Consider the following 25803-nt stretch of genomic DNA (forward strand, 5'->3'; position numbering starts at 1 on the left):
TTAATTTTGTTTTTATAAATTCCATTACTGATAAGGTCATTGGTAAAATTAAGTATTTCATAAACACTCAATGTATTACTCAATGTATGAATTACTCATATATTACACCCAATGTATGAATTACTGATACATAATTACACTCATAAAAACACAGTATATGAAGTAGTAAATTTTATTAATTCCCTTATTTGGTATCTAATGTTGTCAGACACCTTTCTGCGTTCTAGAGAAAAGGACACAGCTGGTGACAAGGAGCTTACCTTCTAATGGGAAAGACTAAATTGTGAGCAAATATATAATGTCAGGTCATAAGTACTGTATAGAAAGATAAAAAATGAGATGGTTCTCATAAATGGGATGGTTGTGAAAAGCCTCTTGGAAGTGGTGATATATGTGAATATACTGAGAATGAGCTACACAAAATCAGAGGATGAAGCTTCCTGATAGTAAACAATAACTGCAAGGTCTCAGGAGTAAGGCTGAGCTTTAGGCATCAAGGAGCAAGCTAATTTTAATGGATTCATTTACTAGAGATACGGGTAAGGTAGCAGTTCTCAACTGTTTTTTGTCTTTACATTCTTAAAAGAGTTTAAGGACACAAATAGCTTTTATATGGATCCTATTTATTGATACCTATTATTTTAGAAACTAAAACAATACTTTAAAAATGTTTATTCTTTTTGAAAAACAGTAAACTCATTACATGTTAATAAACATCCATAACATTTATAAATCACATATAGACAAATATTTTATGGGAAATAACTTTTTAATTAAAATTAATGAAAAAAGTGGAATTGTTTTACATTTTTGCAAGTATCTTTCAGGTCTGTCTTAGTAGAATATTAACTGAATTATTTTAACCTGCTTCTGTTTTCAGTCTGTTGTAGTACTGCTTGCCATGTAGCCTCCGGAAAAGCCATTGTACACTTATGAGAGAATGAGTGCTTTTGGCAAATAACATGTTAATATTATTATGAAAGTAGTTTTAACCTTGTGTTCCCCTCAAAAGCATCTCACCAGGGAAACCTATTCTACATTGAGAACTGATGACTATAATTTCAAATTCCCCTCCCCCACCCCATGCTTTCTTTACTCTGGTCCTAGAGGTGACCACTACATTACAGTTTATGTGTCTCACTTTTATGAATACTTGTACACTTTACCCAAATATATGTGTCCATAAATAACATCAGCTTAGTTTATGGTTTTAAACTTCACATGAACTTTGTCACAGTGTGTATGTCTGTATAGATATAGATATATATATATATCCTTTTGCAACATGACTTTTTCCTTCAACATTAGAATGTTGAAATTGACCAAGTTTATCCAACAAATTTTATTTGTTAAAATCCATACTTTGCACTGAAGTTTATTTTGTTGATTCTCTGCAGTTGAAAATTTACCTTATTTCTAATTTATCACCATTGAAATCAGTGCTGTAGTAAACATCTTTGAATTATGACTCCTTTTGCACATAAAAAATAAAATTAATTGATTATCATAGGCAAATGCATATTCAGCTTTACTAGTTTTGTGAAATTGCTTTCAAAAATAATTCAATGAATTGTGTATGCCAGCCAACAGTGTATAAGAATTCCAGGTACCCCATAGTCTAGGCATTATCAGACTTTTTAATTTTTGACAATAAAATATATGTGAAGTAAGTGTCTACATCTTAATTTGCGTTTTGTCTTCTCTATTTAATCTTTAACACGTAGATTCCACATTGTCACGCTTACCATTGTCCATTTAGATTTAATTATACAGTATGATCCTCATTATTTGCAGATTCTATATTTATTAATATGCCTACTTGCTAGAATATATTTGTTAACCTTTACATCATTACTCACTCTGCTCTTGCCATCTCCATGGACATGTCCAAAGTAGCAAAGTATTCAAGTCACGCAACACTGAAGTCAAACAAGACAACTGTCCACCTTCTTGTGCGTTACAATGTAAACTCTATTTGCCCCTGTTTTTATGCTTTTTGTTGGTGATTTTGTAGTTTCATGGCCTCTGAGTTGCAGTGATATGCTGTTTAGTGTTCCTGGCACAAGAAGGCTATGGTGTGCCTTACAGAAAGATTGTGTGTTAAATAAGATTTGCTCAGGCGTAAGTTCTTTGCTAATCAGTCAGCAGTGTACTTTCTATATAGTGTCTTTAAAAAGAAACACACATAAACCAATGTTAAACATTGATCACTTGATTAAAACCTTGGGACCAGAGGCTGGAGGAACCTAATCCTGTATTTTATCCTAACAGCAGTGTTTCAGTATTCTCTATTTCAGCATCCACAACAAGTTCATAGAACATAATTAACACAAATACTGAGAATCAACTGTGTGTATAGCAGAGTTTATTACAAGGTAGTCATCTGTTTCTTGTTCTTTCTTTTAAAAGAGCTCTTTTGCATACTCTGTCTTGTAGATTTTTTTCCTCTGTATTCCTCATGACATCTCTCTATTTTTGCTGTGTTGTAAGAAAGTTATTCTCTTGATCCTCAAGGCTATTGTGAGCATCCTTTCACATACTAACTTTTTTAACTTGAAAAATCCTAATTTTCAGATCCAGAAAGTCCCCTTTTTTAAAGTGCTTTATTTTTGTCATCTTAAGCAATTTTCTTACCTTGGATCTTCCAGCACTTCTCTTTTGCTGCCACCTGTTTCAGGTGTCCTGCCTTTTCTTTCTTCTGGCTGCTGCCTGCTCTGTCATTTTCTATCACATGATCATGATTCTGTTTTATTCTGAGGTTCTGGTCAGATTACTCAGTTATGGCAAACACTTAGGAATAGCAAATTGTCAACTCCTTTCTGTGCACCAAGAAAAGTGTTTACTTCTTCCTATCTCCTTAGGAGCAAAGGCTCCTGTCCTACCTCAGGAAAAGGGGGAAAAAAACACTTTCCATCTCTTCAGCTCTTGTATTTTCTCCAGGGCCAGGCAGGTAACAGATCCTCCAAGACTAGGAAAGCCTTTCTCAGTTGAGTGATGCTTTTAACCAAGAGAAGGAGCACCACAAGGACACTGGTTTGTGAGGATAGACAATAAGGTGCTGGCAGGATGTCTAGGTGATGATTTTAGCCAGTGATTGGAAATGTAGGTATATCTTAAAAACAATCAGATTCTATACAGTATTTTTTAAATAATTACTATTGTAAGTACAGTTCACAAGGGTACCACCTGTAGGAAAATAACGAATATTAGAGTAGGATTAGAAAAAGTAGAGCTTTAGAATTTTCCCTCTTTGTTGATCTTATTGGATCCAGCACTTAATTGTCCAAGTACAGAACTAAAGGAATTGGAAATATTGTACATTTATTATGTGGATAACAAATAGTGAAATACTTCCTAATTTAATGCTAGCACTCTTCAACTTCATGATTTATTTGTGTCCATTTTCTCATTTTTCCACCTTCCCTATGTGTTGGTAGCACCTACAGTGCTTTTTGTAGGCCAAATAAGTTTAATTTCAATAACAAGAGTATTATATTATCTTACAGGTGCTGCCTATATAATAATCACCAGGCTAAGGACTGTATTGACTCTTTTGTTACTCACTGTGTTCGGGTAAGAGCTACAGTTTGGATCATTGTGGTGGATACTTAAAAATTGTGGCATGCAGAATCTTCAGTAGCATTAATTTGTGCTGTTTTTTCATCTAATATTTCTTATTCATTTTCCCTGAATAAGTAGGAAATTGTTGTCTCTTCTTAAACTCAAGCGGATAGCTTCATAACCTGTAGTCTTCCTGCGAGATTGTTAGATACCAAGGCACCTTCTGATGCCCTCTCACCATACCCTTGTGGACAACAGAAACAGAATTAGCTATGACCCCCATCTAAAAAGAGTTTACTTTTTTTTTTGAAAAAGGACATAAAAACTCTTATTACTTTTGACCTTATAAATAACGAATATGGGTAACATCCCCAGGCGTTTATGTTTATACTGCTTTAATGAGCAGGATTATGTACTGTGCTTAGTCGCTCAGATGTGCCCAACTCTTTGGGACCCATGGGCTGTAGCCCATCAGGCTCTTCTGTACATGGGGTTTCTCCAGGCAAGAACACTGGAGCAGGTTGCCATGCCCTCCTCCAGGGGATCTTCCCAATCCAGGGATGGAACCCAGGTCTCCCGCATTGCAGGCCTGTGCTTTACTGTCTAAGCTACCAACGAAGCCCAAGAATACTGGAGTGGGTAGCCTCTCCCTTCTACAGGGAATCTTCGCACCCAGGAATCAGACCAAGGTCTCCTGCATTGCAGAGGGATTCTTTACCAGCTGAACTACCCAGGAGCAGGACTATAGTAAAATTAAAATTATTAATTTTAGATGAGATTGTGAACTTTTTTCAAATCTCAAATAACTTGAAAAAAATTAAAGCTTCATAGTTGATCAAATTCATTATAAATAATTCTTAATTATAAGCTTTTTATAGATCTTTTTTGCCCAATTCTATTTACCAAATGTGTGTTTGTGTGTAAGGAGGAAGTGGGATAAGACAGCATGGTACGATGCAAGGAAAATCAATAAAAGACCAGATTTTATTTTTATTAACTACCATTTTATCATTATCAGGCAGATCCCTTTACTTTTTTATAAACTTGCCAATCTTTAAAAACTGAAATATTAATACTGCTTTGATACCTCTTATAGGCTACTTATTGATTAAATGAGATGATAGCTGTCGAAGTATACAAATGTAAAATCATTACTATCCTTAGAGAATCTTAAAATGCATATTTCTTAAATCAGAGCATTCCTGTCTGTTGTCTGATTCATAAACTGTTATAGTATTTTATATGAGAATACCGAATAGATAAAAACAGTGATAAAGAACCTTAGTGAACAAGTATTGGTCATACAATCGTGTCTGACTCTTTGCGACCCCATGAACTGTAGCCCACAAGGCTTGTCTGTCCATGGAATTCTCCAGGCAAGAATACTGCAGTGGATTGCCATTCCCTCCTCCAAGGGATCTTCTCAACCCAGGGATTGAATACAGGTTTCCTGCATTGTGGGCAGTTCTGTACTGTGGTTTTCTGGGTTTTAGCCATTACCTAATTATTAGGCATTCTGGTATATTTAAAGCAGCACACAGAAGTGTCTGGCTTGAACAGTAGCTTTTAGCTTGAAATAAGCAGAAAAGAAACTGCTCTTGAATATGTGGAAAAATATCTAAAGATTGAAGAAATTATTTTTGCCATAGGGGAGCAAGTTTTGTAAACAACCACTTTCCTCTGGCTATTAATAATTTCTAGTATTGAGTTCCTTTAAAAGAAACACCTTTGTAATAAGTACGCATAGGCATTATTCTTATATACAACATTTTTTCCCTTAAACCTGATTTTGAAAATTTGGAATGTGAATTTTCTTTAGTATCAGCAGATTTCATATTGACAGTTAACAAATTATACTGTTAACAAATACAGTTAACAATCGTATTGTGTATTACAGCCATTCTGTAGTCTTATTCAGATCCATGGACATAACAGGGCTCGGCAGAGAGATAAACTCGGTCATATTCTTGAGGAATTTGCTACCTTGCAGGATGAGGTAAGAGCCAAAAAGAAGCCCTCCCTTCTGAAATAAGCAACCTTGACTAGATTTTCAGAAAAAATTCTTTAGAACAATAATTTGACTACTTAATTTTTTAATATGGTGAATTTTCTTTTCCATTGAAATGTAACAGTTACATACACCAAAGAAATGTTTACAGAAAGAAATAGAACAGTAATCTAAATCAAAAACATCTTAAATTATTATTTTATAATCAATGAATTATAAAATAGGTGTAGAGCTATAGATATAATTAGAGTAAGTTTACATTGTAATAAAAATATATTAGTCTTCATTTAAATGTGCGCAATAGCAACACTGATAATGTAACTAAAGATCTGAAGCCAGTTATTTTTATACTGTAAAGTCTTTTTAATCTAGGAAGTGTTTAGATAAATATTATCCTTTCAGAAATGAAAGGTTTGAATGTAGGTCTAACCAAAGGTGCATTTGAAAGTATGAATTCTTTAAATGGTGAGAGTTACATTATCTGCTTATGTGCTATTTTTAGCTGTTACATTTTTTGTAATTCTTTTATTACCTTAACAAATTGATATTAATGACATTTTGTTGTGATAGGCAGAGAAGGTTGATGCAGCCCTTCATACTATGCTGTTGAAACAGGAGCCCCACAGGCAGCATTTGGCCTGTTTAGGTACCTGGGTCCTTTACCATAACCTTCGAATTATGATACAGTATCTCCTAAGTGGCTTCGAATTGGAGCTCTACAGCATGCACGAGTATTATTACATATATTGGTAAGAGAATGATTGGAGTTAAAATTGATGGTGGGTGGGATAGATAAGATCTGTGAGAGTATCTGTAGAGTGTAATTTTAGAGGTTTTTTAAATTTACTGTATTTGAATTTTACTTGTGGGACAATTGAAGAATATCTATTGAAAATTAGAGCCAGATCATCTTAAAAATCTTGTCTTAATAGTGTACAAATACATTTTTTATGCCATTTGAAATGTTATTTTAAAATTACTAATAAAAGTAAATTGATTAATGAACTTTTATCTGTTTCCAAAGAGAGAAATTAACATACATTTTGCCCTGACATCAGTGACGCTAGGTACTAGCTGTGGAATGTACTTAAATAAATTAAAGTTCAAAATATGAACCAGATCTTCCTTCTGAGAAGAAATTATGGCTAAGATTATCATTGGGAGTATAACTGTTGCAAACTCGCCCTGAGGATTTGTCTCAGTAGCTTTGAAGAAGTTTATAAGAGGTAATCTTCAGCAGAGTAGTTCTTTACTTTCACTTGGGGCTGAGATATATCTAGTAAGAGGATGCTTGAGAATATTTTAGACATGAAAAACCTGCCACAGAATAAAGTAAGAAAATTGAGATCTAAAATGAATTCAGCTATCTTGCATCTTTTTTTAGTCTAGCAAAATATAGTAATTTAGTTATAATTTAAAATAGAAATGACCTATTGTTACCCATCACAGCTAAGTTTAGTATATTATTAGATCTAATTATAGTTATTCTTTTCATTCATTTTTAAATTATTTAACTTAAAATTTAAAATATTGTGTATTCCCTGAAGTCACTGCTGTGGAGGCAGGAAAATAATTATTTTCCACACCATTAACAGCATCCATGTTAGAGATGGGAATACCATACCTGCCTCCTGAGAAACCTGTGTGCAGGTCAAGAAGCAACAGTTAGAACTGGACATGGAACAATAGACTGGTTCCAAATTGGAGAAGGAATACATCAAGGCTGTATATTGTCACCCTGTTTATTTAACTGTTTGCAGAGTACATCAAGCGAAATGCCAGACTGGATAAATTACAAGCTGGAATCCAGGTGGCCGAGAGATATCAATAATCTCAGATATGCAGATGATACCACCATAATGACAGAAAGTGGAGGAGGAACTAAAGAGCCTCTTGATGAGGGTGAAAAAGGAGAGTGAAAAACCTGGCTTAAAATTCAACATTAGAAAAATGAAGATCTTGCGATCTGGTCCCATCACTTGATGGATTAGAGATGGGGAAAATGGAAACAGTGGCACTTTTCTTTCTTGGGCTCTAAAATCACTGAGGATGGTGACCGCAGCCAAAAAATTAAAAGATGCTTGTTTCTTGTAAAAAAAGCTATGACAAATCTAGACAGCATATTAAAAAGCAGAGACATCTCTTTGCTGACAGAGGTGTATAGAATCAAAGTTATGGTTTTTCCAGTAGTCATGTACAGATATGAGAGTTGGACCATAAAGAAGGCTGAAGAGCTGAAGAATTGATGCTTTCGAACTGTGGTGTTGGGAAAGACTCTTGAGAATCCCTTGGACTGCAGGGAGATAAATCCAGTCAATCCTAAAGGAAATCAACCCTGAATATTCATTGGAAGGACTGATGCTGAAACTAAAGCTCCAGTGCTTTGCCCCCTGATGAGAAAAGCTGACTCACTGGAAAACTTTGATACTGGGAAAGACTGAGGGAAAGAGAAGAAGGGGACAACAGAGAATGAGATGGTTGTATAGCATCACCAAATCAATGGACATGAGTTTGAGCAAACTCCGTGAGATAGTGAAGGACAGAGTAGCCTGGTGTGCTGCGTCTCAAAGAGTTGGACACAACTCACCAAATGAACAACAGCAGCATTGAACTTTACTTTTCACCACCCGCACATCCACAACTGAGCATTGTTTCAGCATCGGAAAGTAATTCCAGTGCTGTAAAGAACAATATTGCATAGGAACCAGGAATGTTAGGTCCATGAATTAAAGTAATTGGATGTGGTCATGCAGGAGATGGCAAGAGTGAACATCGACATCTTAGAGATCAGTAAACTAAAATGGATGGGAATGGATGAGTTTAATTCAGAGGACCATTATATCTACTACTATGGGCAAGAACCCCTTGGAAGAATTGGAGTAGCCCTCACAGTCAATAAAAGAGTCCAAAATAGAGTACTTGGGTGCAGTCTCAAAAATGACAGGATGATTTCAGTTCATTTCCAAGGCAAACCATTCAGCATCACAGTAATCCAAGTCTATGCCCCAACCACTAATGCCAAAGAAGCTAAAATTGAACAATTCTATAAAAACCTACAAGACCTTGTAGAACTAATTCCATTATAGATAGATAAATGTCCTTTTCATATAGGACATTGGAATGCAACAGTAGGAAGTCGAGATAACTGGAGTAAGAGGCAGTTTTGGCTTTGGAGTACAAATGAAGCAGGGCAAAGGCTAACAGTTTTGTCAAGAGAACACGCTGCTCATAGGAAACACCCTCTTCCAACAACACAAGAGATACACATGAACATCACCAGATAGTACTGAAATCAGATTGACTATATTCTTAGCAGCTGAAGATTAGAAAGCTCTATACAGTCAACAAAAACAAGACCTGTAGCTGACTGGGGCGAAGATCATCATGAGCTGCTTATTACAAAATTCAGACTTAAATTGAAGAAAGTAGGGAAAACCACTAGACCATTCAGGTATGACCTGAATTGGTGCTTTATGATTATACAGTGGAGGTAACAAATAGATTCAGGGAATTAGATCTGGTCAACAGAGTGCCTGAAGAACTGTGGATGGTGGTTCATAGCATTGTACAGTAGGTGGTGACCAAAACCATCCCAAAGAAAAAGAAATGTAAGAAGGCAGAGTGATTGTCTGAGGATACTACAAATAGCTGAGGAAAGAAGAGAAGTGAAAAGCAAAAGAGAAAGACATACCCAGATGAATACAAATTTCCAGAGAGTAGCAAGGAGAGATAAGAAAGCCTTCCTAAGTGACCAATGCAAAGAAATAAAGGAAAACAATAGAGTGGAAAAGATTAGGGATCTTTTCAAGAAAATTGGAGATATCAAGGGGACGTTTCATGCAAAGATGGGCATAGTAAAGGTCAGACACAGTAAGTAACTTAACAGAAGCAGAAGACACTAAGAGGTGGCAAGAATATATGGAAGAACTATACCAAAAAAGATCTTAATGACCTAGATAAGCATGATAATGTGGTCACTCACCTAGAGCCAGATATCCTGGACTGTGAAATCACGTGGGCCTTAGGAAGCATTACTACAAACAAAGCTGCTGGAGGTAATAAAATTCCAGATAATCTTTTTAAAATTCTAAAAGATATTGCTGTTCAAGTGCCTCATTCAGTGTTAGCAAATTTGGAAAGCTTAGCAGTGGCCAAAGGACTAGAAAAGAATTGTTCTTTCAATCCCAAAGAAGGGCAATGCCAGAGAACGTTCAGACTACCATACAATTGCACTCATTTCACATGCTAGCAAGATGATGCTCAAATCCTTCAAGCCAGGCTTCAGCAGTACCTGAACTGAGAACTTTGAATGTACAAGCTAGATTTTGAAGAGGTAGCAGCACCAAAGACCAAATTGCCAAGATTCGTTGGGTGATGGAAAAAGCAAAGGAATTCCAGAAAAACAACTACTCTGCTTCATTCATTATGCTAAAGCCTTTGATTGTGTGAATCACAACAAACTGGAAAATTCTTAAACAGGCGGGACTACCAGACTACCTTACCTGTCTCCTGAGAACCCCGTATGCAGTCAAAAAGCAACAATTAGAACCAGACAAGGAACAATGGACTGATTCAAAATTGGAAAAGGAGAATGTCAAGACTGTATACTGTCACCCTGCTATAATTTATATGCAGAGTGAATCAAGTGAAATGCCAGGCTGGATGAATCACAAGCTGGAATTAAGATTGCTGGGAGAAGTGTCTGCAGATGATACCACTCTAATGGCAAAAAGTGAAGAGGAACTAAGGAGCCTCTTGATGAAGGTGAAAAAGGAGAGTGAAAAAGCTGCCTTAAAACTCAACATTCAAAAAACGAAGATCATGGCATCTGGTCCTGTTACTTCATGGCTAAAGAAGGGGAAAACGTGAAAACAGGGACAGATTTTATTTTCCTGGGCTCCAGACTCAACTGAGGATGGTGACTGCAGCCATGAAATTTGAAGATGCTTTCTCCTTGGAAGGAAAGCTACGACAAACCTAGACAACATATTAAATAGCAGAGACATCACTTTGCCAACAAAGTCCGTATAGTCAAAGCTATGGTTTTTCCAGTAGTCACATATGAATCTCAGAGTTGGACATCCATAAAGAACGCAGATCACAAGTGAACGATGCTGGGAAAGACTCTTGAGAATCCCTTGGACTGCAAGGAGATAAATCCAGTCAATCCTAAAGGAAATCAACCTGGAATATTTAGTGGAAGGATTGATACGGAAACTGAAGCTTCAGTATTTTGGCCACTTGATGCCAAGAGCTGACTCATTGGAAAGACCCTGATGCTGGGAAAGATGGAGAGCAGGAGGAAAAAGAGGTGATGGAGGATGACATGGTTAGATAGCATCACTGACTCAATGGACAGGTGTTTAAGCAAACTGTGGGAGATAGTGAAGGACAGGGAAGGAAGCCTGGTGTGCTGTAGTCCATAGGGTCACACAGAGTCAGACATGACTTAGCGGCTGAACAGCATAACCATTAAGATGGTTTTGTTGTCATGGTTGCTAAGGCTCTTAGCAGGTAATTCTTGGTTATGAAAATGAATTGGAGCATCAATGTAGTTACGTGAGAAAAATATTATTTTGTATATTCTCCAACATTTATGTAGGTAACAGCTCTTACCAACAGGTGTTATAGCTACTTAGGATTTTTTTTTTCCATTAATTCATATTGGACACTCCTGTTCAAATAAGGCATTTTGTAGAGGATTGTGCTCAAGTTTTGTTGTTTGAGGCAGCTGATTGGAAGCTTTTGTGCTCTTGATTGCTCAGAATACAATTTTTATATGCTCTTTGACACAAAGAATTGGCAGATGAATTATATTCAGATAAATACTTGAATAAAATTTACCTGTATATTTGAACAGATTCATTTCTTGCTAACAAAAGAAATTTTATTTCTGCTTGTAAGTATCCTGGTCTACTTTGATGTTAGTTTTAACTTTTGTTTAATTTTAGTATTACAGATTGGGCTCCAGCATTTTTATAAAATATATATTGTTGATCTTTCTGAATGTGATCCCTAAAGCATGTGGACCCTAAAAATCAGTTTAAAAAAAAAATAATTCTTAAATTTAGCATGCATCATAATCACTCGGAAAGCAACTTGTTGGGCTGTGTTCTGGCGTTCCTGGTTTAGTAGGCCTAGGGTAGGGACCCCACCCCACCCCCCGCCAAGTCATTCGCATTTATAACTGCTTTGCTGGTGAGACTGCTGCTGGTCCTGAGATCACAGTTGAGAACTGGTATAGAATATTAGCTCTTTGACTCTCTTTAGATAAAATTGTAGATTAATTTTGATAAAGCAGTTAGTAAAAAGCTTGTTGATAGATCTGATAAATGAAAGGCCTGAATTATGCCAGCTCTCCCCTTTACTCATCTGTCCTTGGGTTAGGTAGTCAGAAGGTAGAAGGGAGCATTAGTTCTCTATAGAAATCATCTCTTTGAGTTAAGGTAGGTTACAAATCCTCATTTTATAGTGTGATGGGGGAAAAATTCATTTTTATTTTTTACAAGGATTTTATAATAAGTGCTTTTCTTAAATTCATTGCCAGGAATTCTTTTCTCTCCACATAAAACATACTTTTTCTAATCAGATAGAATTGTACTTTCTATATACTTTTTCTACTCAGATTTCTTGGTTTGCTTTAGGTGCCAGGAGGCATAGTGCTCAGTTTAGCATTAAAATAAAGTGCCTAAGTCATTCCAGGTGTATCTTTTCATTTGTTTTGCTTTTTTTTTTCTGGCTGTGCTATATGACTTGCGGAATTTTAGTTCCCTCACCAGGGATTGAACACGGGCCATGCAGTAAAAGCACCCAAGTCCTAACCACCAGACTGCCAGGGAGTTCTCTTCCTTTGCTTTAAAATGTTCTTTTTTAACATGTTTTAATAGTATAACCTGCCTTCTAACTGTTTGAGAAATTTTCAGAATGTGTCATACCAACTTGATCGTGAAATTTCTTACAAATCTTTGATTTTCATTTAATATAGTAGTGGTCCTTAATTTTATTCAAGGAATATATATTTATATCCTAGATTTGAACTATTTTTCTGGCCTAAGAGAAAGTATTATTTGCCATTTTAAACTTACAAGAATTTAGTACCTGGTGAGATAAATCTGTCTCACATTTCTTTATTGAATAAACTCAAGTAAATTATATGCTTGCATGTTTTTAATGTTTTAGAATCATTCTGTCTAATGCATGTAATTTTTGTTCTGTATTTGTTTCCTTTTGTAATTAATAAGAAAATAAGAAATTCCTTAATGGGTTTAGGTGAAATGTGACCTATATTGATACAGTAAAAACAATTTGCTGGACATTGATTTGATTTACTGATACATGCAATTACCAAGAAGTCTTTTTTAATTAAAGTATAGTTGATTTACAGTATTGTGTTAGTTTCAAGTGTATAGCATAATGATTCAGTACTTTTGCAGATTATATTTAATTATAGGTCATTACATGATAATAAGTGTAATTCCCTGTGCTATACAGTAAATCCTTGTTGGTTATTTTATGTATAGTAGTTTGTATCTGTTATCCTATACCCCTGATTTGTATCCCCTCCAGAAATCTTTTGAAAAGTTGTAAAACTCATATCATTGTAGTATATTTTCCATATTGTGTGGCGACAAGAAGATTTCCATATTGTATGGCAACAGGATAGGGAAAATTAATTATTTGTAATGGTCATTTTTTAAAGATCTAACCTATCAATTATCTATTTGAATAATCTTGTTTTAAAACAAAAAACTTTTAAAACATTATTTAAAAAAATATCTCTTTATTAGTACTAGTGCATGTGTTGACCAGGCTCTCATTTAGACATGTATCATTAACTAACATTTTCTTTCCATTAAGGTATCTCTCTGAATTTCTTTATGCCTGGTTGATGTCGACATTAAGTCGTGCCGATGGCTCTCAGATGGCAGAGGAAAGGATAATGGAAGAGCAGCAGAAAGGCCGTAGTAGTAAAAAAACAAAAAAAAAGAAGAAAGGTGATGGGAATTATTTTTAAACTTAAGAAATAAGTAACACTGGAATGTACTTTAATTTCATCAAATAATGGATGAATTAGTCATTATATTTTTATTTTCACCATCTTCTCTTCCCCGGTGGCTCAGCTGGTAAAGAATCCGCCTGCAGTGCGGAAGACCTGGGTTCAATCCCTGGGTTGGAAAGATCTCCTGGAGAAGGGAATGGCCACCCATTTCAGTATTCTGGCCGGGAATTCTATGGACAGAAGAGCCTGGCAGGCTACAATCAATGGGGTCTCAGAGTCAGACACAGCTGAGCAAATTTCACTCACTCACTCACTCACTCATCTTCTCTTCAGAAGATACTGGGGTAGAACCTGAGTCACAGTATTAGTGGTAGAATCCTTTTGGTGTCTTTCCTTGCTTTTCTTTTACTTCTTTCCTATGTCATGTGTCAAAAGACAAGAAGTAGTAACCACATGGAATAAGATGAGGAACAAGACAGCAGGAGACTTGTGATACTCTCTTGACAGAAGGCTGACAGCTCAGGAAGGAAGGAAATCTGGAGTGGTGCTATTAACAGTCAAACAAAAAGATGATCATACACTGCCCAAGGACCATGAGAAGAAAGAAATGTTTCCAGGGGACTACCCTATTAATCACTCATGGGCCGGCACAGATAGACTACAGTCATTACAAAATAGTGCTTTGTGTTCCCTTCAGATTCAAATTGAGTGTGGGTCATTAAATGACTGTACTCATGGCTTTCCTGTAATAAGAAATTGTCTCTGTATTGTGACTTGAGAAATCTTACAGTTTGGGGAACCCAATTACTGTCTAACCTTAGCTCTATTTTATTATTTGTAGATTTGAGCCGTAAAATTTAGCCTGTGGGAACAAACTTTTTAATATTTTAATTTGGTAAACAAGATAGAATTAATTTAGATTTCTTCTGCAATAATGCAAGAGGAGGAGGGAAAAGAATTTGGATAATTTTCTTTCTAATTATAGTTCGCCCATTGAGCCGAGAGATCACAATGAGCCAGGCATATCAGAACATGTGTGCTGGAATGTTTAAAGTAAGTTGCTACATTGCTATTTTATTATTAAACTAAAATGAACTCTCCTGTGATTCTAGGTTCTAATTTAACCTTCATTTTTACTAACTGTCTGCTTAAAAATGACCTTTTATCCAAGTCCAGTGGTTTTATTAATTTAACAAATACTGAACATTTGTCATATGTCAGATGTCTTGTACTAGGTGCATTGCGAGATACCAAGTCTAATCTGATGTGATCCTTGTCTCAAGTGCCTAGTTAATGTTAGACCAGATGACATATATGTGGCATAGATACTAAGAGAGGGAAGCGTTTACTTCTGATTGATGATCAGAAAAGGTTTCTTGGAAGAGATGGGTTCCAGAGTTTTTTAGAAGTATGTTAGTTAGGAAAGGGGCAAGCTCCATAATGAAAGGCTTAATTTAAGCAAAGCAGACATTTTCAGGAGATAGTAAGTCGAGGAAACATACTAAAATACATAAAATAGAACATGGAATTCTGTTTGGAAAACAGGATCAGTGCTTTTCTTATAGAGATGATATATTACTTTTTCTTCAGGAGCTTTTACTTGAAGTTTTCAAAGCTGTTACAAGAGCCTTAAGAAGAATATGCATGTGGTACAATTTCACTGGGGAAATTAAAATATTAGACACTGGAACATGAACATTTTTCATATAAAAGATGGTGCAGAATATAAAAATGAATATTAAAGCTAGTTTTTTCTCTTCCTGTTTTTGATTTCTGGGCCTTGTTTTGATTAACTGTGTATAAATAGCTGTTTTTTATTTTCTGCTCTCTGTTAATGAAGATGTTCACATTTTCATACTGTTATCATCTTTCTCTCTCTCTCTTTGTACTGTAGACCATGGTAGCTTTTGACATGGATGGCAAAGTACGAAAACCCAAGTTTGAGCTTGATAGTGAACAAGTTCGATATGAGCACAGATTTGCTCCATTCAACAGTGTAATGACACCACCACCAGTGCACTATCTGCAGTTCAAGGTGAACCTGCTGCTTAGAATAATCGCAAAATATTTAGTCTTAGACCCTCTTGGAGATGTGCTATTTGTACCTAGCCATTTTGCTGAAATAGTCAAGTGAAACTGTTATTGGACCAGTGAGATAAAGGGATGAAATAGCAGTTTTAAATAGTATGAATATTATTTGACTTTGTTGGGTATACTCATCATATTAACAGTTATTTAAATATGAGAATAATATGAAGTATGGTATATAAAGGTTAAAAACTGAATAGGAAAAAACCAGGACATGCAGAGTGTTTGCATTAGTGTCCATATGTGAATGGATAATCAGTGTAGAATTCTTTAATTTAAAAAGGTATTTTAGAGTTTTTTCACATTAAACATATTTTAAATAATAGTATTTCTTTCTTTTTAGGAAATGTCTGACCTCAATAAATATAGCCCTCCTCCTCAGTCTCCAGAACTGTATGTGGCAGCTAGTAAGCACTTTCAGCAGGCAAAAATGATACTGGAAAATATCCCAAACCCAGACCATGAGGTAAAACTGCAGTCACGGTTATTCTACAGGAAGTTTGTCAGGAAGTACATCACTTACTACTGGATAACAGTTTAATTATAAAATGAACTTACAGTATTAATAAATGAAGACTGTCATGTTTCTGCTAAGGATTTCAGTCACTTTGCTAACCTAACCTTGTCAGACTTAAAATTATATGATAAAAGAAGTGATACAAATATCTCCTTTGTGTAAATTTAGAAATCAGTGCAAAGAGAAATTAAGACTTAGAACCATAAAGCTGAAAGAATAGAAATAAGACCCAGATTGATCTACAGCTCAGTAATGTTAACATTAAATTTAAAAAATTTTATAGTTTATTAAAATATAATTATATAAATCTTAAATCTAAAAAATGATCTGGTCAGTTATCACAGGAAGTAAAAACAACCTTATTCTATTTGACCATTTAAAATAAAGCCTATTGTTTTGAAGACTATTTTGAGTATCATTCTACAGAGCTTAGAACTTGCAAAATACAAAATATTGTTTCAGCCTCTTATGAGTTTCATTAATTTACTATATAGCCTAATTTTATTGAAATGTATTTATTCTGTAAATGAGAGTTACCTGTAACACACTGACCATTTTGGGGGGTATATCTTGATACAGCCTCCATGAAAGGTATTTTAGCAATCTGTCGAAAATCACAGGTGCCTAGTCCCCGAAATTCTGCTTCTTGGGATTTACCTTACAGATACTTGTGTACATGTGGGAAGTGATGAATATACAGATATTGTCGAGTGTGTACTGTCCTAAGTAGTCTGGTATATTCTAGCAGGGGGCGGGGCAGGGAACAGAAATCTGGACCTTTCTATGGGAGGTGGGGGGGGCAGGCAGTAAAATAGTCTATTAGAAGATCAGAAGTACTATGAAGAAAAACCTTAAAAGAGATTTTTCTTCTGAGAATAGAGATAGTGAATGCTCCCGGAGGTATAGTGGAAGGGATTAGACATTTTTAAATAAGTTGGCCTCTGAGCAAATCTTGGAAGAAGGTAGAGAAGCAAGTCATATGACCACCCAGGAATGGTGCCTTCTAGGCAGAGGGATCCATACGTGTAAAGGTATGTAAAGGAGTGTGCCTGGAGTATTTGAATAACAGCCCACGGCTGTGTGCTGGAGTGAGGTGAACACAGGGTTGAGCTGTTGGAGAGTTTTAATGTGACCAGATCTGACTTTTGTTCTAAAGGATCACCATGCTGGCCACTGTGTTGGTAAAATAGACTGGTGAAACCAAGGATAGAATCCAGAGCCAGTTAGAGGCCATGGCTGTGATCCAGGTGAAAGATGGTAGTGCCAGTGGACCAGAAGTGATTGCATTTTAAGGTCTAGCCAGTGGGATTGACTGATGGATTGGAGGTGGAGTTAAGAGAAAAATAGGAGTCAAGGGTGGTTTTGAGGTTTTTGGCCTGAGCACCATCTGTTTGGATTGAGTTGTAAGGGGAAGACTGTGGATGGAACTCGTTGGGAGGCAGGGCTGGGAAGGTCAGGAGCTCAGTTTTGAACATGGCTTTTGGATGCCCAAATGGAGTAGTTATGTAGGTGAGTGGGTATGTGATATGGAGCTGAGGGGCAGCAGTTCCTGAACTTGAGGTGATGTGTCAAGTGAGGTCAGTAAGAAGCAGGCAATTTTTTTTTTCTTCAAGTTGCCCATTACTCCCTCTTAAAGAGAAGTGAGTATTCCATTCCATTGTTTCATATTTTCAGGTGAAACGTTTTGGACAAATGGTTGTCAGAAATACCAGTTAAAGGACACTTTCTGCCTGCTAGGCGTGAGTTTCAGTTCATAATACGTGTTAACTCAGTCCTCACAAATCTTTGTGGGATAGGTAAATTATATCCCCGTTTTTACAAATGAAGGAACTGAGAACAGAGAGGTTAGAAAACTTGCAGAGGTTTCATAGCTGCTGCTGCTAAGTCACTTCAGTCATGTCCGACTCTGTGCGACCCCAGAGACGGCAGCCCACCAGGCTCCCCCGTCCCTGGGATTCTCCAGGCAAGGACACTGGAGTGGGTTGCCATTTCCTCCAATGCATGAAAGTGAAAAGTGAAGTCGCTCAGTCGCGTCCGACTCTTAGCGACCCCATGGACTGCAGCCCACCAGGCTCCTCCGTCCATGGGGTTTTCCAGGCAAGAGTCCTGGAGTGGGGTGCCGTTGCCTTCTCCGGTTTCACAGCTAGTAAGTGGCAAAAGTGGACTTTGAAACTAGACGGCTTAACTCTAGATTCTGTGCCCTGAACATGTTGTACTGTCTTTACAGGACTTCACGATATAATGCTTTTTTGTTTTAATGAAAACAAGATACAGTAGTCCTTTCAAGTTTTCATGATAGTAAACTGGAGTTCTTTGTTACTAAAAGATACATGGTGGTACTCATATTTTGAAATTGCTTTCATTTTAATAAAATACTGACACTTATTTTGTGCCACATTCCTATTGGTATCTATAAGTCAATATATTTTGACTATGAATTTTATGTTTTGATAGCTTAATGTTGTTCATTATTTAGGTCAATAGAATTTTAAAGGTTGCCAAACCCAACTTTGTGGTTATGAAGTTATTGGCAGGAGGACACAAAAAGGAATCCAAGGTAAAATATATTGTTATTCAATTGTTATAAACTTCATTTTTTTTAGTAAGATGAATAAATATTACAAAAAAGTCAGAATGCCCACAAAGATGATTCTAAAAGGGATTCAGTGGCAGAAAATAAATTGGAACTTGCCATTTTGCCTTGAAACTTACAGATTTTGTTGACTTAAAATCTCTAAAGTTTGCTCTGCCCTTCCACCTAAATTACTGAATGATTTGAGGTAACAAAAGAAAATGTGTGAAAACCAATTTATGGGAGTTATTTAAAAAGTCATCCACTTTTAGAAAAGTGAATGCTTCAATAAATAAATACTTTAATGGCTCGGGAGATGGAAGATTTTGTAAGCCTCCCTTGGTTGGTGTTTCATTGGTGCTGTATCAACATTCGGTGCAGAAGTAAGAGGCCAACCATTGAGCCATTTCTGGTGGCATCTGTCCATTATATAATACATACCTCTATTTGTTTGCTCCCACTGCTTTTCTGTTATCCCTCTTTCTTACCGCCTCTGCTTTACCAGTGACTCATTTCATTGCTCAGAAGTAGCAGCTACCATAGGACTAAAAGAACGCACTGACCCATGACCTTTTCCTGTAATTTAAGTCTGTTTTCATTAAGTATTCTCTAAAAATAGAAAACCATTGGTCAGCATGTTTTCTAATCACCTTCACAGATGCAGAGATAAGCTAAATCATTTTCTGTTCCTTGTTTCTAAAAACACAAGAGTCTAAAATTAAAAGTCTTTGTTTACTGTCTAAATATGTATAAGATACATTGACTTTGTTTTCACAGGTTCCTCCTGAATTTGATTTCTCTGCTCACAAATATTTTCCTGTTGTGAAACTTGTTTGAGAGAAAGACTGAAAAGGTGACCAAAAGGGTGGAGTCTACTTTCAGATTCTGTTCTTAGAGGATCTATCTGTCAGTCTTACCATATAACGTGAAGTGAAATGGATTTCTTGGATAACAACCCATTATAAGGAATACTTTTAATTTGATAGCCTTATATGACGTGAATGAAAACTGCTGTTTTAAAGTGGTTTATTATGTTCCATGGATGAAACTAGTCTTATCGAATGCATTGATGAATGTTATTTGGTTTTATTACAGATTTAATCATAAATCATTTTTTATGAGTGAAAATAGTGTTTGTAAAGGTTAATAAATTTCTTGACAAAAAAATGCACTATTGGAGATGAAAAATAGCACTTTGTGGATACGTGCTAAGAATTGAAGGTGTTTACTCTTAATATTTGAGCAGTTCAAACAAAAGTTTAAAATCAAGGGATTTAGTAAACACTCACATGGGATTTGGGCTAAATACACTTAAGGGAGGTTTGGGGGGACCTCCTAGCTATATAGGGATACTAAGTCACGCAGGGATTGTGATTTTGTGTGTCACAGTATCTTAAACTATATACCAGCATTTTTTTTTGTCAGAATTTTTTTTAATCCTTTTAACTGTTACTTTTGGCACTTTTTTAAAAAAGATTACACATCATGTTTGCTAGTGATATTATAGGGTTAGGTTTAAACATGACATGCTGCTTTTTATTACCACTTACTTAGTTTAACCCATGAAACATTTTCAAGTGGGGCCTTCCCAGCATCCTCTGGCTCTGCAGATTGACTTAAATTCACCTGTACCTGTAAGTGTCCAGTGCCAGTGGCCCCAGCCTTCTTCCTTTGCTGCTCATTCCGCCCCCATCTGCTCTGCTGTTCTGTGCCATATTGCTGTGATCTCTGGGGGCCTTTCCTTTGGTCCTACTATTAACAAGACAGTATTGTTAGCAGGAGTTACACTGAGCCTTTGGCTTGGCTTAAAACCAGCAAGTGTTTTGTATTTCCTTTATGGTTAAAAGGGTTCTGAGTTTCAAGTATCTGAATTCTTATTTGACACCTTTCTTGCAGATGTCTTATTGAAACTTTATTTCTGGAAATATCTTAAAGCAGCTAACCTGCATAAATCTTGCTTACTATAGTAGAGCCGACGACTGTAGAGTAAGAATATTCGTGACTCCTCTCTTCTCAGCTCCTGAAGCAGACAGGCTCTCTTTTACCAAGAGTGGTGATAAACGTGTTATCCAGGAACAGCCAGTAGACATTGAAATCTCAGAATCCAGAAGTCTTTAAAAAAAAACAGTAGTCTGTACAAAAGAAATGAGCTATAAAGAGATAAAGAATATATCTGTTGCCTTCTATTTGGATAGTTTTCTGAGAAAGAAAACAGTTTCTGGCTGGTAATTTCTGATTACTTTAAACAAGAAAAATGGTAGACAGGCAACAGAAGAAAGAATTCAAAACGCAAAGAGGCTAAATGAGGCAGCAACATCTGGCAGACAGCCAAGAGCCTGAGGTGAGCTATAAGAATGTGGATCAGTGCCAACAGGAACCATGGATTAAGAGGGTGTGCTGGCATTTTTAAACTGATGTCTAATTAGGTCATCTGAAAATGTACATATAGGTTATTGAGCAAGGGTTCTGCCTAATTAAGAGTACCTAAGGCTGTTTTTTCAGGAGTGGCTCTTCTCCCTAAGAGCAAAGAGTGTTCCTAAGTTTCAGCTGCAGGTTTCTAATCAGAAAAGCTGAAAGTTGCCTTTTTTCGAACTTTTTGGAAATCTATGTACCATACAAGGTGCAAAAAAAAAAAAAAAATGATGGGGGAAATAAGACTGCCTCTCCTCTCACAGATCTAACAACCATAAGAATGCAGAAAAACCAACAAGTCTTTATCATGCTCTAGGGAAAATGCAGTGTGCTGGTGGAGGAGACCCACCTCACATGATTTATGGAGAAAGTCACCATCTCATCCAGGTCCCAAAGGTTAACGATGGGCACTAGCTGAGTCCCTTGACGGGGACACAGATGGGCACAGGCCTGTGGTGAGAATGTGGCAGTTGACTAAAGTATAGGAGCAGGATAAGGAACTAGAGAGGAGCTGGAAGTAAGGGGAGACTGTTGACTGATGTTGGTGGATACTGCTGGAACATTTGAATCAGGTAAACAGCAGGATCAAATCAGATCCGCTTGCTCATGATTACTGGTTCAAAAAGCTGTAGGCAGGGAAGCTTGTGAGGTGAGAAGAAATGACGGTTGGTCTTAAGGTAGTGGCAGAGGGAAGAGATGAATGGAATCAAAAGATAAGAGGTACAGGACTTGGGTGAGTTTGTGGAATCAAGGGTGATGATTCATAGGTTTTAGGGCTTTGCAACTAGATGGGTGTGGTGCTGTTTGCTTATATAGGCAAAACAGGAGACAAGGTTCAGGGATAAAGTTTGTTTTAGATGTTAAGATGTCGTTTTTTCTTTCGGGCGGTGCAGCTTGCAAGGTCATAGTTCCCTGACAGGGGATTAAACTCAGGCCCCTGGCAGTGGAAGTATGGAATCCTAACCACAGGACCACCAGAAAATGCCTTCTTGAGCTGTCTTTGAAAAACATCCTAGTGCAAGTGGCGAGTAGTTTGGTGTGGAGCTGAAAGCAGCATTCTTGGGTAGACATGAACTGAAGACTAAGTGGCTGCAGAAATGAACTGTAAACTGAGGCCTGCACTGGGGGCTGCCGGAGAAGGCAATGACACCCCACTCCAGTATTCCTGCCTGGAAAATCCCACGGATGGAGGAGCCTGGTGGGCTGCCATCTATGGGGTCGCACAGAGTCGGACACGACTGAAGCGACTTAGTAGCAGCAGCAGCTGGGGGTTGCAATTGCTCAGGGAACATGTAGAAGAGAAGAGTCTGAGATTGGTCCCAAGAAGAGTCAGGATAACCAAATTCTAAGAGTGGACCAGGGCAGAGGTGGGAGAAAGGAGCAGGTAGGAGATGAAAGAAAAGTGAGCGCCTTAAAATCATGCCACGCCACCCTCTGACCAAGTTTCTGTCACTCGTTTCGTAAGACTCTGGCCTTCTAAGAAGTCACCTTAATTACTGGTCAAAAAAGCCACCCGTTTAGAAAAGTGTAGGAGAGTTTTTCTCTGGCCATGAAAAGATTTAGCCAGAAAATAGGCAATGCAGGGCCACATACAGCTAATAGGCCTAAGATAAGGACCAAAATGGGCCCACTGGATCTGACAGGTTGCTGGCAACAATAGTAAGAACCTTCTTGAAGAGGTAGGGCAGAATCAGTACATTGAAGTGTTAGTGAGTGGGGTGTGAAATAATGGAATCATTCTTTAGAACTGATTTCTCCACATTTATCCTTACCCCACCCTGTTCTTGGAGGAGCTGGTATGATCATAAAAGATCAACTATTCTCTGGTTAATGATAGTCTTCACTAAGTGATACCTGGTTTGGCCACTTCATTTCTGCCCTGTCCCTGGGCGCCTCAAGCTGCATCTTATTTTGCTTTTCCTCTGACCAGCCAACCTCTTCTCTTGGACAGCTTCTCTTTATCTTTCAAGTTTCTGAAACATTAGATCTTCAGAGAATGCTCCTGTATCTCCTCGTTTAGGCCAAACCATTTAAAAGTGCTTAGCATTTTCAGTTCAGTAGCTCAGTCGTGTCCAATTCTTTGCGACCCCATGAACTGCAGAACGCCAGGCCTCCCTGTCCATCACCAACTCCCGGAGTTTACCCAGACTCATGTCCATTGAGTAGGTGATGCCACCCAACCATCTCATCCTCTGTCATCCCCTTCTCCTGCCCTCAATCTTTCCCAGCATCAGGGTCTTTTCAAATGAGTCAGCTCTTTGCATCAGGTGGCCAAATATTGGAGTTTCAGCTTCAACATCAGTCCTTCCAATGAACACCCAGGGCTGATCTCCTTTAGGATGGACTATTTGGATCTCCTTGCAGTCCAAGGGACTCTGAAGAGTCTCCTCCAACACCACAGTTCAAAAGCATCAATTCCTCGGCTCTCAGCTTTCTTTATAGTCCAACTCTCAAATCCATACATGACCACTGGAAAATTCATAACCCTGACTAGATGGACCTTTGCTGACAAAGTAATCTCTCTGCTTTTTAATATGCTGTCTAGGTTGGTCACAGCTTTTCTTCCACAGAGCAAGCGTCTTTTAATTTCATGGCTGCAATCACCATCTGCAGTGATTTTGGAGCCCCCCAAAATAAAGTCTGTCACTGTTTTCACTGTTTCCCCATCTATTTGCCATGAAGTGATGGGACCGGATGCTATGATCTTAGTTTTCTGAATGTTGAGCTATAAGCCAACTTTTTAGCATTTTCAGTTGTAGTTAATTTTTTTAAATCTTCCCAGCTATAGTATAAACTTGAGAAAAACACCTTCATCTTTTGCAGAACTGTTCACTCAGTTAATGGGATGTGGATCTTTTAAAAATATAAAAGACATCCTGGAGGCAGTTAGTTGGAAAACTGAATGAAGGTTAAAATCAAGGCCTCCAGAGCAGTAGGAAGGCTCAATTTGAGACACTTAATGGTGAGAACACAGGACACTAAGAGTGCCAGGGGAGTTTTGAAGTAGGAACCAGGAGGTGGTAAGTTGGAGTCTGGTAGCCTTGCCCCTAAACAGTTTGTATCAGACGAAGAAACTGGTTGCATTCACTTAGAATTTTTTCTGTAGTCCTCTGCTAACAATGCTTTCTATTCTTTCCATTTAAAAAGAATGTATCAGCTTTTGGAGGACCACATAAAGTTATTATGCAACACTCTGAATTTCTAAACTACTGATAAGGTAAAGATGCAGTATCTGCAACCGTCTGTGTAGAATTCAAACATTTTAGGCCAAACCTTTAAGCCAAGCTTAAAGTAAAGTGTGGTGCTTTGTTTTGATAAGAGATTTGTCATCCGTTGACTTCCAGAATAACTTTTGAAAGAACCCATCTCAAAAAGCCAGAGCAAGGATGTTATAGCAGAATTGTCCTTCACAGGGAAAAAACTGGCAGCTGTAGACTGGTGGTTAAGGTCACAGAATTACTCTTTTAAATGATAATTCAGATGTGAAATAATAATGTGGCTGCTTTTTTGATGTGAGTTAAGACATTCAGGTGAAGGTTTGAGTTCTGGATAAAGGCACACATGTTACATCATACTGAAGTTCCACTGTCACTGTACTACTTTAAGAGAGCCAAATTAGTAAAAACCAAGCTCTAACATCAGGAGCTGCTCCACAAAGACTCTGGCTTACTTCTTAAAGCCTGAGTTTTCATCCTCATTCTTACATGTCTATTAACACTCATTCTAAAAATGCATTTGTCCACCTAAATCTGTTTATGAACGTTCTAAAGGGCAAAACTTCAGTTATATGAAAAATCAGGTTGCCTAGGGCCACATCTCTGATCACTCAGTCTTTATTTGAACTTTAGTCAAATTTACCAAGCACCCCTGGCAATATTAGAATCTCTGTAGGGATATGAAGTGTAAGCCTGTGTCACTCAACTCAGGATTTTTATTCTACTTTAGAACATTTAGTTTTCTTCTAAGGAGTAAGGATTTAAAAAATAAAAAAAAAGCAGGTATTTGTCTCAAGGTCTTGGTTTATAAAAAAAAAAAAGTCATTAAGTTTATATATAGTTTACAAATGAGAATGTTTCAAGTCATGTCTCCTTCCCAGAGATGAGTTTCACAGGCACATCAACAAGCACAGTGCATGGGAAGAGACCTACTTTTGAGAAATCCGTCAGTGTGCACATTACCAGAACCTTACAGATCAGTTAAGAACAGTGGCCTAGTTAGTACCCTTAAGAAAGTGTTGCCCTCTGAGCTGAAATAGAACATAAACATTTAAATACACAAGATAAGCCATTTCCTCAACTTTCTAATACTAATATTTTCAAAATCTAAAATGACAATGTGAACCAAATATTAGTATAACTTAGAATTAATGGAAACTTGTATATTTCAAACTCATTTCAAAGGCAAGTGTTAGTGGGCTGAGTGTCCTATAAACTATCCTTAATCTATAATCATTAATAAAGATTACCATTTCTATTAATGAGTAATTATTGTTATTATTAATAAAGATTACTGTATAATCTTTTAAGCTAAAATACATAATGAGAATAGACCAGTTCCCCCCTGGACCTTAAAAGACTGTGAAATTACAATTCTCTTCCACCATTTCAAGTTCTGTTATGAATAGATAACCACCAATTACCAAATAA

At 37.0% G+C, this 25803-nt stretch overlaps 1 protein-coding gene across 5 annotated transcripts in view; it reads left to right on the plus strand.

The window, feature by feature from the left end:
• NAA35 (N-alpha-acetyltransferase 35, NatC auxiliary subunit) overlaps positions 1-25641 on the plus strand; it is a 93804-nt gene extending 68163 nt beyond the window's left edge. For all 5 annotated transcript variants that reach the window (XM_019966509.2, XM_019966507.2, XM_070795062.1 and 2 more), the window contains 9 exons: positions 3507-3573; positions 5459-5557; positions 6140-6318; positions 13427-13563; positions 14554-14621; positions 15463-15603; positions 16000-16122; positions 18650-18730; positions 19523-25641. In XM_019966509.2, the coding sequence (XP_019822068.1) occupies positions 3507-3573; positions 5459-5557; positions 6140-6318; positions 13427-13563; positions 14554-14621; positions 15463-15603; positions 16000-16122; positions 18650-18730; positions 19523-19582 (955 nt within the window). In that variant the 3' untranslated portion in view covers positions 19583-25641. The remainder of the gene's footprint in view (positions 1-3506; positions 3574-5458; positions 5558-6139; positions 6319-13426; positions 13564-14553; positions 14622-15462; positions 15604-15999; positions 16123-18649; positions 18731-19522) is intronic.
• The last annotated feature ends 162 nt before the right edge of the window (positions 25642-25803 follow it).

This window comes from Bos indicus, chromosome 8, assembly GCF_029378745.1.
Source record: "Bos indicus isolate NIAB-ARS_2022 breed Sahiwal x Tharparkar chromosome 8, NIAB-ARS_B.indTharparkar_mat_pri_1.0, whole genome shotgun sequence".
Lineage (NCBI taxonomy): Eukaryota > Metazoa > Chordata > Mammalia > Artiodactyla > Bovidae > Bos > Bos indicus.